Source organism: Festucalex cinctus, chromosome 13 (assembly GCF_051991245.1).
Source record: "Festucalex cinctus isolate MCC-2025b chromosome 13, RoL_Fcin_1.0, whole genome shotgun sequence".
NCBI classification, from domain to species: domain Eukaryota; kingdom Metazoa; phylum Chordata; class Actinopteri; order Syngnathiformes; family Syngnathidae; genus Festucalex; species Festucalex cinctus.
In genome coordinates this window covers 1,782,060-1,800,689 of record NC_135423.1, presented here as the reverse complement: position 1 = coordinate 1,800,689, position 18,630 = coordinate 1,782,060, and the positions used below count along the sequence as shown (strand labels likewise).

The 18,630-nt window shown below is 37.6% G+C and overlaps 2 protein-coding genes across 7 annotated transcripts in view; both read left to right on the top strand.

Annotated features, from left to right (window-relative positions):
- Positions 1-506: 506 nt before the first annotated feature.
- On the top strand, positions 507-14,224 carry LOC144033617 (uncharacterized). Of its 3 annotated transcripts, XM_077541820.1 has the most exons (14): positions 507-876; positions 5,883-6,000; positions 6,677-6,781; positions 6,854-7,028; positions 7,264-7,385; positions 8,570-8,597; positions 8,690-8,736; positions 8,850-9,000; positions 9,109-9,382; positions 10,127-10,232; positions 10,503-10,649; positions 11,808-11,868; positions 12,756-12,919; positions 14,027-14,224. In XM_077541820.1, exons 4-14 carry the CDS (start codon positions 6,863-6,865, stop codon positions 14,072-14,074), a joined length of 1,314 nt encoding a protein of 437 aa, XP_077397946.1. In that variant the 5' UTR covers positions 507-876; positions 5,883-6,000; positions 6,677-6,781; positions 6,854-6,862; the 3' UTR covers positions 14,075-14,224. The 3 variants fall into 3 exon arrangements, with proteins under 3 accessions (XP_077397946.1, XP_077397945.1, XP_077397947.1); XM_077541819.1 differs by lacking the exon at positions 507-876 and having other exon boundaries at positions 1,551-6,000; XM_077541821.1 differs by lacking the exon at positions 507-876 and having other exon boundaries at positions 1,551-7,028.
- Positions 14,225-16,563: 2,339 nt separating this feature from the next.
- Positions 16,564-18,630, top strand: part of LOC144032968 (uncharacterized) — a 37,286-nt gene continuing 35,219 nt past the window's right edge. For all 4 annotated transcript variants that reach the window (XM_077540578.1, XM_077540576.1, XM_077540577.1 and 1 more), the window contains exon 1: positions 16,564-16,834. In XM_077540578.1, coding sequence (XP_077396704.1) covers positions 16,778-16,834 — 57 coding nt within the window. In that variant the 5' untranslated portion in view covers positions 16,564-16,777. The remainder of the gene's footprint in view (positions 16,835-18,630) is intronic.

Below are 18,630 nucleotides of genomic sequence, written 5' to 3'. Positions count from 1 at the left end.
CAAGGTTGCGGCATTCACTCAACATTGCAACCTTGAACAAACCCTAAGAGAAGTTGGCAAAAACTCGCAAATGCTCGCCCCCACAGTGGGATATGTGATTTATCAGATTTTGGATCCGCCATTTGTGACATGGGCATTTTCCCCATCATTAGTCTGCTATGTTTATCCCTCTGATTGGTTGAGATAAATATGCACACCAAGGATGGATTTACAGGGGTGGATGAATATTTTATTCTGTTATGTCTGATTGTGAAATGTAGCGTAGACGTTTGCAGTTGCTTGGAAGTGATGTCTTGGAAGATAAAGTGGTTCCTGATTTCATAATGATAGTATTCATCCTCAAATAGGGAGATGGGGGCTAGTTGTATCACTATATAAATAAAGATAATGTGGCACTATGGTAAAAGTGAATACACAGAAATAGTTGCCCCCCATAATTTTATTTACATTTATGTTTAACTCTTTGACTGCCAAAGACGTTTCATGATGATTAGTAAAATTCCAATAAATGGAATGCAATCTTTCATTGAGTAGCCACATTGTATATGTAGTAAAGGCAAACAATATTCTTTTTGCCTTGAAAGATGAGTTAAAATGCTCAAAAGCGGCTGGCACTGTGGATTTTTTTGTTTTGTTTTTATAACGCCTGGCAGTCAAATAGTTTTAAGAGTCATATTCTACTGAGAAAACTATAGTTTAGTGCCTATTTGACATCAAAGTGCAATATATGTTTTCGCCAGTAGATGGTGCTTAGAAGCGTGCGTATCAGCAGTGTGTGACTGACAGGCGTCGAGGAAGACGAGTCAGTCGATGATGACGCACGACATGGTCGCAAACCGCGAACGCTGTTTAACGTGTATTATTGTGCTTTGACAGGTAAGATATTTTCCAAGTAAAATGTAAATGATAGACAATGGTAGAAAGTGATTATAAGTGTTTGAGAATGTCACATGTCGAGCTAGATTGTAGATGTACGTGTTTAGGAGCTTGTAGAAGTGAGCCACGTACGACGTATAATGGCGGACACAAAAGTCCGACGCGATGTTTCAACTTCATATATTTTGAAACGGGCGCCATACATAAGACACATTCTAGCAGCAAAAAATAACGACCAGGATTCTTAGTCTCATATGAGGACTAAAATCTATAAAATATTAGTATAATAAAAATTAAATGATGATTTAAAACACAAAGAAAAATGACAGCAGATGAAGTATTTTCAAAAGCAACAACAGTAAGTTGTAGTCACAATACAGCTTAATGATGTCCGAAGTCCAATTTAGTGGACTCATGATCAATCGCCACTTCCTCAAATTACAAAATCAACACTTGGATATTTTAACAATTATATTATATTACTCCTTAGTTGTTGCTTTTGATGTCCCAATATATATATATATATATATATATATATATATATATATATATATATATATATATATATATTACTTGCAAGGGCCTCCTGGATAAGAAATATAATAGGCACCTATTTCTTCCTTGCACATCACATCTGAACTTCTGTCGGCCATCTTGTCAGACTTTTTTTTTTTTTTTTTTTGAACTTACAATCGTTGACCACTGGATGGCAGCGTATGGCAAGACTATACTAGTGTCCACTGGAGTGGCTAAAGGCCAACGATGGCAAAAGATTGGTTTAACATGCCTGTTAAAATTATGGCCAAAAACGTCAACTTTTACTATTGAAATCTTTCAAACAAAAAATGTGTTGTGTTACTTTTTGCCCTCTTTTTTTTTTTTTTTTTCCCCCCCCACACCAAAAAGAGAGCCAGACAAAGGTGAAGGCACGCTTGTTATAACGTTTTTATTATTATTTGTTTTTAAATATATTATTGTTATGGAATAATAAAGGGTTTGTTGAATGTGTCCACTTCATGAATTTTGCCAAAACTTTTCCAGGGAAATTCCACAGCAGCTTCATCGGGAGCCATTATGGCTTGTGCATGCACACACACGTTCACTTGCACATACACGGGTATTCATTCCTGCTTATGTTGACTACCACCTGGTGCACACAGTTGCTTTATTTCACATGAGCATAACACAATTAGTGGTTTACAGCATAAAAGTTGCCTTTCGATGTTATGAAACTCACTAATATCCAAACTCCGTTGTGCCCCATAACCTGATTCGGAAACCTACTTTTTTTTTTTTTTTTTTTTTGTTAACACAGGAAACCGGGCTTGTTTTATTATTGTGATCTACTGCCATCTATTGGTAGAGCTAGGTAACTTTCAAGTATGCAGAAAATCTGAAGTTGTTTTGGTGTGTCTTGCTCGTAAACTTGTTCAAACCTTTGTTTCTTGCTCTATTTCGATCAGCTGAGAAAGAATAAGGACATGGCAGCAACAGTTTTCAAACCTAACCTCAAACTAAGCTAGGGACAGTCATTTCTCTGTAAATGAGTTATGAGAAATGGCCACTGGGTGGCAGTTGTGTGCCGTCAGTCTGGGCTGAGCAGTTAATTAAGTCTTTATCTTTTTATTTTTTTCTTCTTTTTTTAATCTTTTTTTTTGTCTATTTATTTTTGCCTTCTTGGTCATAAAAGTTTTTTTTTCTTTTTACATCATTTATGCCCTTTCACTGTAATATATTACATTTATTGTTCCTACAAAATAAAAAAATAAAATAAAAAATCATCATCAGGGCCCCAAACATAAACGCTAACCCGAACCCCCAAACGTAACCAAAAGTAGCCTGCAGGTAATGTTTTTGCAAAAAGATTTGTCGGGGCCAAAAAGCTGTTTTGAAGGGATGTCACCAGTAGATGGCGCCAGATTCACACGGACAAGAACTGCAAAGGACCTTTATACTGATCATTTATGAACGTTTAAAAAAAAAAAAAAAACTTGCTGTTTACATTAACTGTAAGAATATTTCAAATACACCGACCTTAATCCTCTTCTGTAATGAACAATATATGTATTGTATAATGTATATTTGTGTTTATGAAAAAAATAGTTAAGTTTAAATACCTTGCATAATCTCATATACAGTATTAATAAATTAGAATATTGGAGATCCCAAGTTGTTTAATTTCACAATAACACAAACTTCACTATAGTAATAAATTTGTTCAATCAATAAGGCTGAAAATGTACCATTTTGTCCTTTACTTAAAAGTACGCATTTCTTTCATTTGAATTTATTTAAAGTATTTTCGTTTGTCCTTTGCTCCATTGAAAAGCGCTGGAGCAGTGGTTGGTGACTAGTGACCCACGGGCCATTATTGACCCACCAGATGGCAAAAAAATAAATAAAATCATGCTGCTTGTGTTACCAAACTGTTTTTAACAAGCCGTTTACAGTATTATTGCGAGCAAGTGCAAATGATGGATTTTTTAATTCTTATATGTCACCATTTTAAAAAGAGGACGTTTTTCTGGACTACTTTTTAAAATATGGTGAAAATGTACCCACTTCTCCAGGGACCACACCGCCACTGATCATTCGTGATAGACCGATACGGTTTGGTCAAGGTCGATACAGATACCGATTATTAGTATAGTCAAGGAGACCGATAACCGATATTTCAAGCCAATATTCATTTTCAGTAAAAGAGAAAATATTATCATCAAAATAAAAAAATAAAAAACTTTTTCTTTTAATCTTAATCATACAAAGAATTGAAAAACTGACATTTTTTAAAAATATATTTTTCCTCCAGATTTTCTGTCAAGTAAACCTCATACATCTATGTAAGACTGTTAAATTTGTGGCACGATACGACGGGACAGATTGATTACATTTCTGATTCTTCATGTCTAATAACAGACAATTGTGGCGTTAAAGTACATTTACGAAAGTAGTTTTTATCAGACAGCCACAGAAAGTAAATGTTCATTGTTTATTATCCATTGTGTTATGAAATTGTTATGTAAGTTTTATAGTTTTGTTTTCCTGTCTAGGGTTATGTCCTGCCTTTTACCCAAATTCCGATGGAATAGGCTCAAACGGACTACTAGAAAAATGGTTAAAAATGAATTTAAATGAATTAATTAGTTAAAAAAAACGGATAATTCTCATTTTAAGCAGTAATCACACAAGCTAGGACACCAAAGCGCCAAAGGTTAATTATGCTTTTGTAAGATCATTCCAGTGAAGCGAAAGAGCATGTTGCCGGTTCTGTTCTTCAGCTGCCCTGACTGCTTGTGTTGGCATTTCTCACAGTGTAATTTGCTCTTTCGCCTTTGAAGTGAACCGTCGTGCTGGCAGGTGAAGCCTTTGTGTTCAAATGAAATCATAGATAATAAGCTTCCCCGTGTCAAAGTGTGTCTGACTCCTCATTGAAGACAGAATGGGGTCGAGGAATTAGGAAAGTCAAGTAAAGGCTGCTCTTAAATGTTGCCATTGTTGCATTATAATATGCAATATATCAGCTTTTACTGTTATTATTTTGCACATAGACAACTAGTGCAAAGGTCATGATGTGACAGAAATCAACTGCAAGAGGATCGGCACATTCAGTTTTTTTTTTTGGTGGGGGGCTGAAAATGATCATTGAATTGCCACTGAAGTATTAAAAATTTAATATAATAAAAAGGGAACGTTAAGCAAAAGTGGCAAAATGGCCGCCCCCGAGACAGAAAAAAAAAAAAATGGGTGGATTTTGCTGCTTTATTGATATTCCACAAATGCAGCATTAATCAGAATTTCCTTTGTTTAGACAAGTTGGGTCGCATAAAACATTGTCATGAAAATGTTTGGGTTGACGTCCCCTTTAAAAAGGCATTTATACTTTATTCCCCATCATTTAATAAATGCTTTGCCTCGAGTACATAATGTTGATCACGACAAAGCAAGTTGTCAATCTCTTTACACAACTTGTGAAAATGTAGTAGTAGATCTTTGTTGTCGAACTCACAGTTAAAGTTTATGATGAGAAGTTCCGTGTAACACACCCAGCGTTATAAAACTCCTCCACCAAGAGAAGTTGAACCTGTTAGATTGCACTTCACCAACCATTCTTACAAACATTCATGCTAAGAATCCTGAATACTGTTTTCCTAAAAGGCAATGGAGGGTTTCAACAATGGGAAATAACCAGAAAATCAACAAAAATCCCCAAGATGTTTGAGGTTGTTGTTGCTTTGTGGATTATTGTTCTATAACTGCCTTGATGTTGTTATTTTCATCATCGTCATCATATTTTCATTTGGTGATGTTTGGTGATGGACAGCAAAGTGACGCTCATGAAAAAGCCATGACTATTTCTTTCTTTTACTCCTGAGGGGCTCGACTATATATATATATATATATATATCTATATATATATATTAGGAGAGTATCGGCACTTTTTTTTTCACTTAAAACATTTTGTTTATTCGTATGCGTCATTGATGATTTGCCTGAGCCAATGGACATCCGAGAAGTCATGCGAATTAATAATCGGCCTATGCTGTAAGCATTTTTGCAAATTGCAGTCTTGTCAGTTATTTCTTTACTTTTTTATTCAACGGGTGGGTACAAGTAATGTAATTTTGCCTACACATGTAACAGCTGTACCAAAACAGGTATTTTTTATGGCAAGAAATGTATTCATTAAATGTAATTATTCACACCTTTGGACAAATTAAGCAATTAGACAATTACAGTCTTTGGTGTACCAAACGGGTTTTTGGAACGTGGGAGGAAGCTGAACTACCCAGAGCAAACCCACACAAACAGAGCACTGGGAGAATTCCACGCAGCAGTGGCGTGAGAAGCACACTAGACCGATGCCCGGGGCGAACACACGGTTTTGATGCCACAAAAATAACGGAGTTGTTGCGCAGGTATGGACGGACGGACCTTTCTCGAACTATGCCCCTTCTATCCCAGCAGGATGCCCTTTAACATTCACCTTCGCGTTCATCTATTATCAGTTGGCGTCGGGGTGCTGTGGATGTCCTCCCAGACGAATGCCCCAAGGTCACCACCCAATTGGCCCTGCCCTCTTCTTGCCTCTGCCACAATGAAATGCCAGAACCAAGCTCAAAAGCTGTGAGTCAGAACGTTAACCATTTGTTCACTGTGATGCCAAGGTACATTCATTCATTCATTCATTCATTCACCCATTCATCCATTCATTTGTTGAGCTTTAATCTATCATTCCTGTTTACAAAATTACAATACAGTAATATAATGACAAGTTGGGAAAAAATAAAAATATTGAATATTGTTTCTAATTTTTTGTTTTATTGTGGCGTACATGTGACTTCCTGTAAATGTGGAAGAAATTTGAAAAAAAATTTGGTTTGTGTGTTAAGAGTTACTGTTTCCGTATCTGTTGGTGTTTAAAAATAACCTCCTAGGTGTCATGTAAATTGTGCGAGCATGATAGATAGATAGAGACAATAGCTAGCTAGCTGATAGGTAGGTAGGTAGGTAGAGACAATAGCTAGCTAGCTAACTGATAGATAGATAGATAGATAGATAGATAGACACGGTAGAGACACTAGCTAGCTAGCTGATAGATAGATAGAGACGATAGATTTTTTTCATTTTTACAAGGTGAAAAATGTACAATTTTATTATATTTTATGTTAACAGTTTAGTATTTTGTATTAATTTTGTAGCTCCTGCGGTTGCCTGAATGGAAGGAATTTGGACATTTTGTGGTTCGGTTTATGTAAACGCATGAGAAACGTGTTTAATTGGTGGGCGTGGTTGGTGTCAGATTACCAGGTAGGTAGCTGCAGTACTTGTCAACAAACTGTCATGTCAAGACGAGCTGGTTCGCAGATGTGAGAACTCGACCAATTACTACAGTCTTGGAGTTTGGGTAAGTATTTGATGCAATGTTTCATTTTGGAGTCACATTCTTCGTAGTAAAAAGTGTTGTTTTTTCGAAAAGTCCGTTAAGATGAGAGGACGCTATAAACGACTGGAGGGCAAGGAGCGAGCGCACGGAAGAGGCAATACCGGCGCTCATCCAGTTTCTGAGCAGCAGGGAGCTGCGGCACACGCAGCCGACTCGGATGCACCTGCCTCCGGCGTGAGCGTCCGGGAGGCCTTAGACTGGGAAACGGGTATGTCGTTTAATCAACCCCCCGTGGAGTTGTCAAATATTGTATTTCATGATTCTTCACTTGGAAAAAAGAAGTACTATTTACTCAATTTTGATACCCTCTAGACAGAATTAAGACATCACATGACTATCGAGCATAAACGAAATGATTTCCTTTCGCAAAGATCCTCTGTTAACCGGATTCCGCGAGTGTCTGTCTTCATATTTTCTGATACCATACTACTTAATCATCTTAGCTCCAAAGCACTGTGGTGAAGATAGCAAGAAGGTCTACCTCGGAGTACGTGTAAAGATGCCTGTTAAGGAGCTACTTCGGAACATCCGCATAGCCCAGGGAAGAGACCCCCAACATCTTCAGGTAATCTTCACCAATTCAAAACTGTACTTCTGACATTTTATGCTCCCCATCTTGTTTCACAACCACTAAACATTGAATACTTTTAAATATCTACTACTGGATTAAAAAAAAAACAATGTGGGTTATTTTTAACTTGGCAGTTTCAGTGCATTCCTGTCTGTCTCTCTGTCTGTCTGTCACTCTGTCGTTACACAAAGAACATTGAGGAGCGTCAAAGGAAAACTTGTATAACATTGAAAGTGTCAACCCTTAAGATTCAGTTTTTATGCTGAATAGCGTTGTTATAGCCTACAATCCGTTTTATATTTCTTAAAACATAATGTTGCGGTAGGGAAGACATTACTTTAATAACGACTGACTCCTGCGAGGACCGTGAAGAAATCAAATGGGCCAAAATCATTTTAAAAAATGGAAAACTGTTTTTCACACTAAATGTGCAAGAATACTTTTGGCTTTCTTATCAAAATAGATGAACTATATTCATACTGCTTTGACGGCCACTTGTTATATCCCATTAGTCAGTTAAAAGAAGCACTTTTACCCCCCCAAAACACTCTTATTTATTTACTGATTATTAGGGATGTAACGATATCCAAACATCACGATACGATATCACGATATGAAGGTCACGATACGATAATTATCACGATATTGGGGGGGGGGGGGGGATATTTAAAAAAAGATCACCATATTGTAGAAAAAAAGAGCTCATACTAAAAAAAAACACAATATTGTGCTTTTGTACATAACAGCAATGCATATAAACCACCTACAATCTAATAACAATATTGAGGCACTTACTTGCTAATGCAAACACACATTGATTTCTTCACAAACAAATTAGGTTCCCCTTCATCTGACGATTAGCATAGATTTTGAACATAGAAGGCCAAAACATCCCTAACGAAATTAAATTGTACGAAGAAACTAGCCACTAGAGGGTGCTAGAACGGCACAAATGGAAATCAACCTGACTTCTTTTTTTTTTTTAACAGATGTGTTCCTTTTTAAATATTGTGAACATGACGACGACGATATTGTGGCAGTTTTAATATCACGATATCACGATATTGCCCTTATCGTTACATCCCTACTTATTGTTGTTATTATTATCATTATTATTATTATTATTATTATTATTATTATTATCAAATTGATTTATTTATGTATTTATTTTTTCCAAGCTGAACCCGCACAGTAAACGAGTCCAAGGTAAAGACTAAATTTGACACTTTTTTTTTTTTTTCATTAATTACTTTTGTTGAGTCCTGTTGTATGAGAAATCACAATCGTGTCTTCTTCAGCGGACAAGAAGCGGTTTAAAACGCGCACAGGAAATCGAACAAGCAAGGTCAGTGAATGTGATCGCTCCTCACGTGCCTGCGAGTTGACATAATTAATGTCAAAGAGTTAGGAAAGATTCAAAGGATCACCGCAAATACCTTGGCCGTCTTTCAATCACAGAGAAAACACCTCACCAGTAGCCTGGAGGAACTGGCAATCATCGTTGAAGTGCTGGAGGAGGATCTGAGGACCAGCACCACAAACACGTCCCCTATCCAAATGTCCGCTCCCAGCTCAACAGGATCACATAAGTACACATTTGAGCCAAATGGTAATTTACTAATGTCACATGCTTTATTATTGTTTTTTTTTAAGTACAAATAACTTTTTTTTTTCATCAATTGTGTAACCTCAATTTCCACCTTGACCTCATTACAAGGTACCGGTTACCACAGTGATGAGTCTGATGAAATCATCCCAAGCCCCACTTCTCACACAAGCTACTCACCGGGGACAGAGTATCACCAAAGCGCGCCTCCTCCCGGCATCATGACCACAAGCTTTCTTCAGCCCATGTGGCGAGAAGACGATTGGTTCGCGAGCTGCGCAGCGAGCAGCTCCGAGTTCTTTCGGGCGCAGCTGCAGAAGGAAGATATCCAGTTGAAGCGCATCCCTGATGAAGCACTGCTGGCCACCGATCGACACGGCCGAACGCAAGTTGAACCATTCTTAATTATATGATCACATGATAAGCAGGTTAAGTCAGGTTTAGGCTAACGCATAGGTCCCACTATACAAATATCATGTAGCGATGAGATGATCTGTTTTAAAACATATATTAACTCTTTCACTCCCAGCCATTTTCACACAAAAAATCCCCTTCACGCCCGGGCTGTTTGACTGGATTTGGACTGATTTTGCAAGGCCCACAGAATATTGTGTTCTATTGCTATAAAAACATGGAACCCACCAAAAGAAAGATTTAAGTCTCTTCTTTCATCAGGAAAAAAAAGAAGTATATTTCTATATTTTTCCGCTTTGCAGCAATTGGCCTTAGAATATAGCTCCATATTCACAAATCTAATAAAATTGTAGTTGAGCTTTTTTTCAACATAGCCCTGGTTGATCTCTTATACTCTGCTGCCTCCTCCTGGACGTTTGTGTAATAACTACCATTTCTTCAACCATTCTTTGCAGTTGAGAGGCTGCATGAAAGCCTTCTGTATGCTCTAGCATAAAAAAAACAAAAACAACAAAAACGTATAAATACGTCTTTGGTACACTTAAAACATTTCAAATATAATGTATTTATACGTCTTTGGGAGCAAATGAGTTAAACTAGAGTCCGTAGCATCAACTTTGTTCAATGGCAATGTGTACAGTTTCAAAAACTTCCAATGTTAAATTTTGTTCTTTCGGAATAAAATATCTTAATCTTTCTTTCTCTGTCTTTACAGTGTTCTCCATAATGTGGCATGTGACGGAAGGAGGGCACTGGCCTATGCAATTGCTAAAAGGATGTCTGCACTCAACAGCTTAGACCGAAAAGACTTGGATGGAATGGTACAGTAGACATTTGAAATTGTACAGTTCTTTTTTTTTTTTTAAGTCAAGGTTTTTATCAATTACAAGAACGGAATTAAAAATGCCTTACGGTAACCCTGGTCGGGTGTCAAGCTGGGTCAGGATGGTGGGTCGAAGTGAAAATGTCAGGGCCGTTTTTTTTTTTGTTTTTTTTGCGCCAATCCAGCCCTGGCTCTAGTGGACCCAACAGATTGAAAAACAGAATATTACACACAATAAGAAAATGCTCCTTGTCTTTCATGTTTTCAGACCGCCCTCCTCCTCGCAGCCAAGTACAACCATCACCTCATAGTAGAGGATCTGATCCGTTTAGGTGCCTGTGTCAGCGAAAGAAACAACTTGGGGAAATCCTGCCTCCACCTGAGTGCTGAGAAAGGCTTCATCCGAGTGCTTGAGGTTCGATCTTTGCTCTTTAGTAAAGAAATGCACAGGTGGGCACTTCCGTCTCTCTGTTGGCCCGTCGTTGAAGAACGCCCACCTTTTCGACAAAGTGAGCCCTTTTCGGCGAGTGCTTTATGATGCGAAGCCGACCCCACCTCGGATAAGCCGTAGTTAATGGATAGTTGGCTCTTTACTAATGCTCGTTACCAAACTTGCGGTCACGCAAACCTGACCAGTTAACTCATTCACTCGCCGCCATTTTCACATTTCGCAATCCCGTTCGCTCCCGGCTGTTTTACTGGATTTTGACTGATTTTGCAAGGCCCACAGAATATTGTGTTCAATTGCTATAAAAGCATGGAACCTATCAAAAGAAAGATTAAAGTCTCTTCTTTCATCAGGAAAAAAAGCATGTTTCTGTTTTCGTTTTGCAGCAATTAGCATTAGAAGAGCGTTAAGTTTCATCAGTTTTTACAAATCTGCTTAAAATTGTAAGTAATTGAGCTTTTTCAACATGGCACTGGTTGATCTCCTTTGCTCCGCTGCCACCTGCTGGCCGTTTGTGTAATAACTACCATTTCTGCAACCGTTCTTTGCATTTGAGAGACTGCATCAAAGCCTTCTGTATGCTCTAGCATAAAAACAAACAAACGTATAAATACGTCTTTGGGACACTTAAAACATTAAAAAACGTATTTACACGTTATTGGGAGCAAATGAGTTAAATAGCAAAAATCTAATTCAGTCCTTTTCATTTTTGTGTGTGTTATAATAGAGACACAGTGAACCTTAAAGCAGCAGTACAATTGGAACAGTAATGCCCTTTTAACATTATTTTCTACTAGTATGCAAAACATGTCCAAATGTTCAATAAGTCAAAACTATAATGTAAACACTACACACAGTAAAGCTTATTATGACTATGTGTAGCATCATGTTACCAATATACCTTTTGAATGATCATGAAACTGTTGTTGGTCACACATGACTGGCAGTATCGACATACCGTATTCCTAATAGGTCCCATTCCAAGGTACTGTACTTCATATTTTAGATTGCTGCCACTTGACTCAGTCATAACTCTTCATTTTGTTCAAGCACCTTGCGTATGGCTTTGTAAAAGCAAGTAACTCAGCTGAAACACAGTTTTCTCACCTGTACGCTTTCTTGTAGGTTCTGAAACGTGTTATGATGGAGGGTGTGTACATTGATGTTGAAGCCACTGATATATATGGTAAGTCCTGTTGTTTGTAGAAAATAAAACCCGTCGAGAAATTCCTTCGCATATGTGCTTTAAAGTCTTAGGAAGAATATGTTGCTATCGGCATCGGCGCATATGATCATTTCTGTACAACTGCGCGTTTATAGTTTGTAGCCGAGGCGTAAGTATGTCCCAACTCTAAACCTTCAGGTTTTAAGAAAGTAAAAAAAAAAAAAAGAGAATGTGGCAAAAATCAAGCAAGTCGAGTCCGAGCAGAGTTTAAGTTGGGTCAAATCATCGCTTCTCATAAGATAAGTCCATTCATATGGCCATAAAATATATTAAGGTGATAATACAATATTACAAAAAAACTAGAGAGTAAAAAACTCAGAGTATAAAATCATATTTGTATATAAATATACTACAAACTACATTTTGAAAGTTTGGGTCCCCCAGACAGTTTCATGATCTCATAAAAAAACAAAAAACAAAAAAAAAAAACACTTGCACATTTATTCATTAATTAATTATAAACCATTTGCAGACCTGATCCGGCCCCCGGGCCGTATGTTTGACACCCCTGGAGTAGATTTTCGTGACCTCCTTTTGGATCCTGACATTCGATGATTCCTGTTTTTAACACAAAAGCAGATGCATAACTTGCATGCAAATGAAATAGGACAATAAAGATGGAAGTTTTGACAAAAGTAAACAATAACTCATACTCATTTACATTGTTTAAAAAAAATACAAATGACCAAAGCACTGTATTAACAAGCTTGCCTCTGTTCCAAAAGATATAAGATTACTGTGTATTTTTATTTTTATTTTTTTACTGTGCGTGTTTCTCTGGTATTCAATGAAATTTTACCCACTGTTGCATGTCTAGTCATTCAACTTTGTCCTGTATTTGTTTCTAGGAATGAGTGTTCTTCAGTGCGCCTCTGTGGCCCTCAAGGCGACGTTGCAGCGGTTGGAAATGAGCAAGAGCCTCCATCGCACTCGACTCCACATGCTGCGCAAGGAACAGCTCCTCGAGACGCTGGAGTGTCTGCTGCAAATGGCCAGCTACTCCCATGTCATGGTTCGTAGAGCTCGACGAAAATCTTTTGTCAGGTTTTGGATGAACTTGAAATATAGTTCATTTATCTTGAACAAGTTTAACGTAGTCATGTTTTGATTCTCTTTTGTTTTAGTGTGTGTGTGCGTGGGTGTGAGTGTACAGTGTATTTCCATATTTAAAGTGTGCTATTTTTTTTTTCCTTAAATGTATTTGAATGGTATTTACAAGTCTCAAGATAACGCCACGCTTCCATGATTTACAGCCAGCCTCAGACTTTGAGTCACACCTTACCCTTGTCAATATTAGTATGAGTTGAAATGATGCTGCAGGTGATTTTCAAATGGGACTGGGAGATCTGGTGTAACAATAAGAGATTTCCAGTTTGCTGTACAAAAAATTTACTTACTACTCGTGGTTGATTGGGTTTAGTGAACATATGAACATAAACACACAGAAAGGAGAAAAAGAAAAGACAAAAATTAGGGATGTAACGATATCCAAACATCACGATACGATATTATCACGATATTGTGGGGGCTTGGCGATATTTAAAGAAGATCACAATATTGTAAAAAAAAGGGAAAAAAAGAGCTCATACAAAAAAAAGCACAATATTGTGATTTTGTACATAACAGCAATGCATATAAACCACCTCCAATCTCTAATAACTAAAATAAACAAAACATGTTATCTATAAATGCACAAATATGTTGGTATGATTCAGATTCAAATAAGAAAGCTAAAACATTTGAGCCTTGCGTGACACTTTGTGTCATTGTGATTGCAACATTATTTCTGTCAGACAGCTAAAAGCTAGCAGCGCCTTACGGCTAACAAACAAACAAAACCGTGTCTGCGTTTGGATTGGCCACAATTAGTTTTGTTTTGTTTTGTTTTTTGTTTTTCCTTCTTCAAAAAATGAAAATTTGATCTTTTACCCAGATGATACATAATGAGATTTATGGTTTGCCAAAACATGACAAGGTAGCCTACTACTTAATTAAGTTAGGCAGGTCAAACAACATACTGACACGCGTGCTCGTTCTTCAACCCCTCAAACAGGTTGTTCATCTCTTTGTAACGCGTGTGTTTGATTTGACATTTCTTTTCCTTCTGTTCTTTCCGTAGGGGACCTGGGCTAGGAATTCCCTAAACTGCAGCATGTCAGCGCAGTAGAGACCCGACAGTAATGTTCTGAGAATGAACAGGCTTGGTTTGTGAGAGAGACGTTAATTAATAGTCTCCTGTCATGAATCCAATCCTGTTACGTAAAGCATCTAAGGTTGTGTACATTAAAAATGCCTCATTTAGAGGCAGTTTTTTTTTTTTTTTTTTTTTTTTTTTTTTTTTTTTTTTTTTTTTTTTTTTAAATCTTCACAAAGTTTTAGGTGCCCATTAGCTGGTTTCTGTGAAACTTCATTGTTTGTTACGTTTGAGTAACAACTAGCCTTCAGTGTGGTCCAGTCGTGGGTGGAGTCCTATGGAAAGTTGCTTTTTTTAGGCTGTCTAGTATGGAGCCCCTAAAGTGACATGGGAGAAAAAAAAAATGTATATATATATAGATGTTTCTTGTCCGGACGAGAAACTTTTCTTTTTTTCTAAATATGCAAAAGCACAAATACATTATTTGTACATTTTTTAGGACTAAACACAATTTCTCTTCATAACATGATGTGGCCCTTGCGTCCTTCGGATTTTCTGGATGTGGCAGAGAAGTTTGGACACCCCTGATCTAAGTTAACATATTTCACAACCATGATACTGGATCAATATCATACTTGTTTATGGAAGGCCATTATAGTATGTGTGTGTTGATCAATTGTTTTGGGTGTTTTTATATTTGTTTTTAAATGGTGTGTTGGGGCCATATTCTCTCGTGTGTATGAATCCAAAAAGGTGCACAGCTGCGAACGTTTCCGGCCATGTGCATTTTCCTCATCTACTCAAATCTGTCATTTTTTTTCCAGGTATGCCTTTCGGGTGGGGCCACCATAAAATGTGGGCCGAGTCATGTGCACGTGAAACATCTTATAATTGCATGTTTTTATGCATTTAATAACTTCGGTGCCAGCTGACTCATGCTGACAATGTGGGACACACCTGGCCAAAACCGTTTGCCTACGTTCACTGACTTGCAAATGTCGTAATGTGTAGGGGTGTGCTCAAAAAATCGATACGGCAATGTATAGTTTCGGGCCTCATTACAATACACGCATCGATACACAGGCGTCAGAATTGCTCGTTAACTTTAAATAGGCAGTTAACGTTTGCCTTTGCCGCTTGCATTGTACCTAAAAAAAATAAAAACCAGCAGCGTCTTTGAAGTTAATTGCCTTCAATTAATGCAAAAATAGCTCACCAGTGATTGGACACTGTGTCTTGCTAAGAAAAATTAAAGCAGAGGAAGAATATCATTTATTTACTTATGAGCTTAACATGACACGTGTCTTAATGCACCAATTTTTATATTTTGTTTAAAAAACGAAATACAATATGTTACATGAAATGTTTTTTTATTTCCCCAAATATTTCAAATAAGCACATTTTAGAGCAGTAATTTTAATACTTTGATATTTTTTGCTCATATTGGCTCTATCTGCCTATTAATAAATTTTCAGTGTGCGTTCACATTGAAACCAGGCATGCCGCTTGGTGGTAAACCAGAAGAGCTACTGACGAAAACATTTTTTGTCATCCAGCATAATAAACATATCCTTTAGGTATACATATGACTGTTATTATAAAATGCTAGTAAAATATCGCGATACGTATTATATTGTGACCCCCGTATCGTGATACGTATCGTATCGTGAGGATTTAAAAGTGTACTATATTTTTCAAATGGATTTAAATGGCATACAAAAGTCTCATGCAGGATAACTCAATGCTCCACGATTGACAGCCAGCCTCAGACTTGTTTGAGTCGCAACTCTTTCGTGGTTGCATACATTTTCCCAGCTTACGCACAGTGGGTGTGTCAGTCTAGACAGAAGAATGTACACGTTAAAAAGCGTGTGAATGTATGGGAGAGTATGGCCCTTAGTGAATTGCGGTTCATTAATGTCACCTTTTACCTGGGATATTTTTGCTCGTTTACAACTGTCAAACAGTTCTAGACTCACTTTTAGATTATGAGCAACACTTTTTTTTAAATGTATATTATACAACCAGTTGAAATTGAACCATTGTTGCAATTGCTGCATCTTACCAAATATTACAGTGACTGTTATTATGTCTGCCCACATGATGTTGCTTTCTGATCTTTTGCATTTGCTATGTTGGTATTTGTGCCAAATTATTAGTATGATAACTACAAGTTGCTTTTATAGATCTTCTACCAAATCAAATTCTCAAGGAAGTGTGTATGTTTTGCAATTGATAAGAAGCATAAAGAGAACCCTTTAAAAGGGGATTTATACATAACGATTTATCTGGTTATTGCTAGTAGATTTAATGTGGCAGGTGTGAAAACACAGCATTATGTTATGTAAACTGCATTGTCATCTTGGATAATGAAATAAAGACTACATATCTCAAGTTTTTGTTTTGAAGGTTTATTGCCACCTTTTGATTTGTTTGACAACAGTTCACATCATAAGTCACTAGCTGACGTGACATAGTTTAAAAAAAAAAAAAAAAGTTTCGAAGGGTGCACATAATTTGGCCTGAGTCTCAATCGTGAACGCAAGGTGATTGTTTGGTACTCATTTATTTCCACGACCCACCAACTTCACTGGATAAACTTAACCACTTACAGTCGGTAGAAAAAAAAAGTAACCTAGTAACCTCTGCTGAATTCTCGCTGTATTTGTGAGTTCACAAACGGCCGAAAATACATCTTGTACCGATTCTGTTGATTTCCGCCCCCAACCCCCCAAAATGACACTCCTGATGAGCAACACGCACACACGGTGGAGCGTTGGCCCACGTAAGGCTGTAAGTAACTATTTGTGTTCATGTATAACTTTCTTCAAGCTATAAAAAGCCAATAAGTCCGGTTGAATGTTTTTGTAAATTCAAAATGTTGGTAAAAACGAGTCAGTGAAGATGTTAGCATTCGTTAGCCTTTTATGCTAGCGGACTTGAGTTTGCTAACTATGCTAACTATGTTAGCGTACCTTAGTTGTGTCGTCTGTTTGAATTCACTTATTGGTGATTATTATTTCTTTACATTTGTGATTGGTGTATGCTAATTTAGGTAGAAAACAATGTTAGTCAGATGTGATAATTTAGGTAGAAAACAATGTTAGTCAGATGTGCTAATGTGCTGCGTTGTATTTTTTGTTTCAGTTTTACAGTAAAATAGAGATATAAAAACTACAGGAAGCATTTAATCTGTTAACTGTCTAGCTGGATAGAGCAGACACATCTAGTGATGACAGAACAATATCCCAATAGTTTTACATGAATGCTTTACTTCAGAGAGAGAGTGTCAAGCAATAACGCAGTCTGAAGATAGACCATAATGATGAACTGAAGCATTATTTTTGTATTTTCACTTGCAAAGGAAGGCTACTACTTCATCACCGGGCCACCAAATTGCACTTGTCGCACCAAATTCAAATACCCATTTTATCAGAAGAGTGCAGGTATAGCTGCAACTCTGTAACAAAGGCCATATAGTGTTAGCATGAAACGTCAATTCCATAATTTCTGCCATAGGTGAAGACACACATGGACAAATTGTGTGGACGACTAAAAAAGGAAGACATGAATGCACTCAAGACATAATAGGTGGTCTCGGCCGCCTGTGAAGGCCCTACACTCAACAATTAAATAAGGAGCATTTTGAACTAACAATTGTAAATTGATGCTTATATAGTCTCACAGATGGTTTTGATGACATCCCTTCACAATGGAACGGTCACGTATGTTCCTCATTTCTTATCTACAGCCATAACCAGACGCCTTTTGTTTGCGTTAATCCACCGGCATCAACAAAGCATTCAGCCAGCATCCCGATGCCACCCCCATCCATACGGGAAGCCTTCGCACTGGTGCAAACGTAGCTTTTGAGCGCTGCAGGCCATTGTAACAATACTCATCCACTGTTCTGCTCCCCACCACCACTGGATGTGCTCTGTAAATCCTCCCCAGCCCACATAAACCCCCTTGTTTTCATTTCTTGCATCACATCCCAGTGCCATGCTCTTCCATCCTTTTTTTTTTTTTTTTTTTTTTTAAAGCAAGCTCCACTTGTTGTGTCTCACGTGAGACATAGAAAATCATTTAGAACACCACGTTTTAGCGTGTTAAATGAAAGGTGAAGAAATTCTTCTGTATGTGGCCCATGGAAGAATAGATTTGGCCACCCCTGCTTTACATTATGCAGGTGTACTTTTACTTTATAATTTATCTGGTGAATGTGGTTTGCGAAACCAAGCAAATTGGTTTCTATGCTAAGAGGGACACCTGGTGGCAGATAATCCACTTTCGGCCTTGGAAGAATTAATTAGGGCCTCGCAGCGGCGGGGACGGTTTTCCTATGAAACAGTACCCCAACATGCCAGTACCCCGACGTGCAAGTAGTCCAGTTTGCGAGGGCCCTTTATAGCTGCTCGCAGCTCTAGTTAGGGCCCGAGCAGCGGCGTCGGTGGTGCCGTTGCGAGGCCCTATTGTTTTTGTAGGAATTCTTCTTCTTCTTCTTCTTCTTCTTATTCTCCGCAAACAATCACATTTTTGAGACAGAAAACATTAACGAAAACTCACCAAACTTTACACACACATTGGGC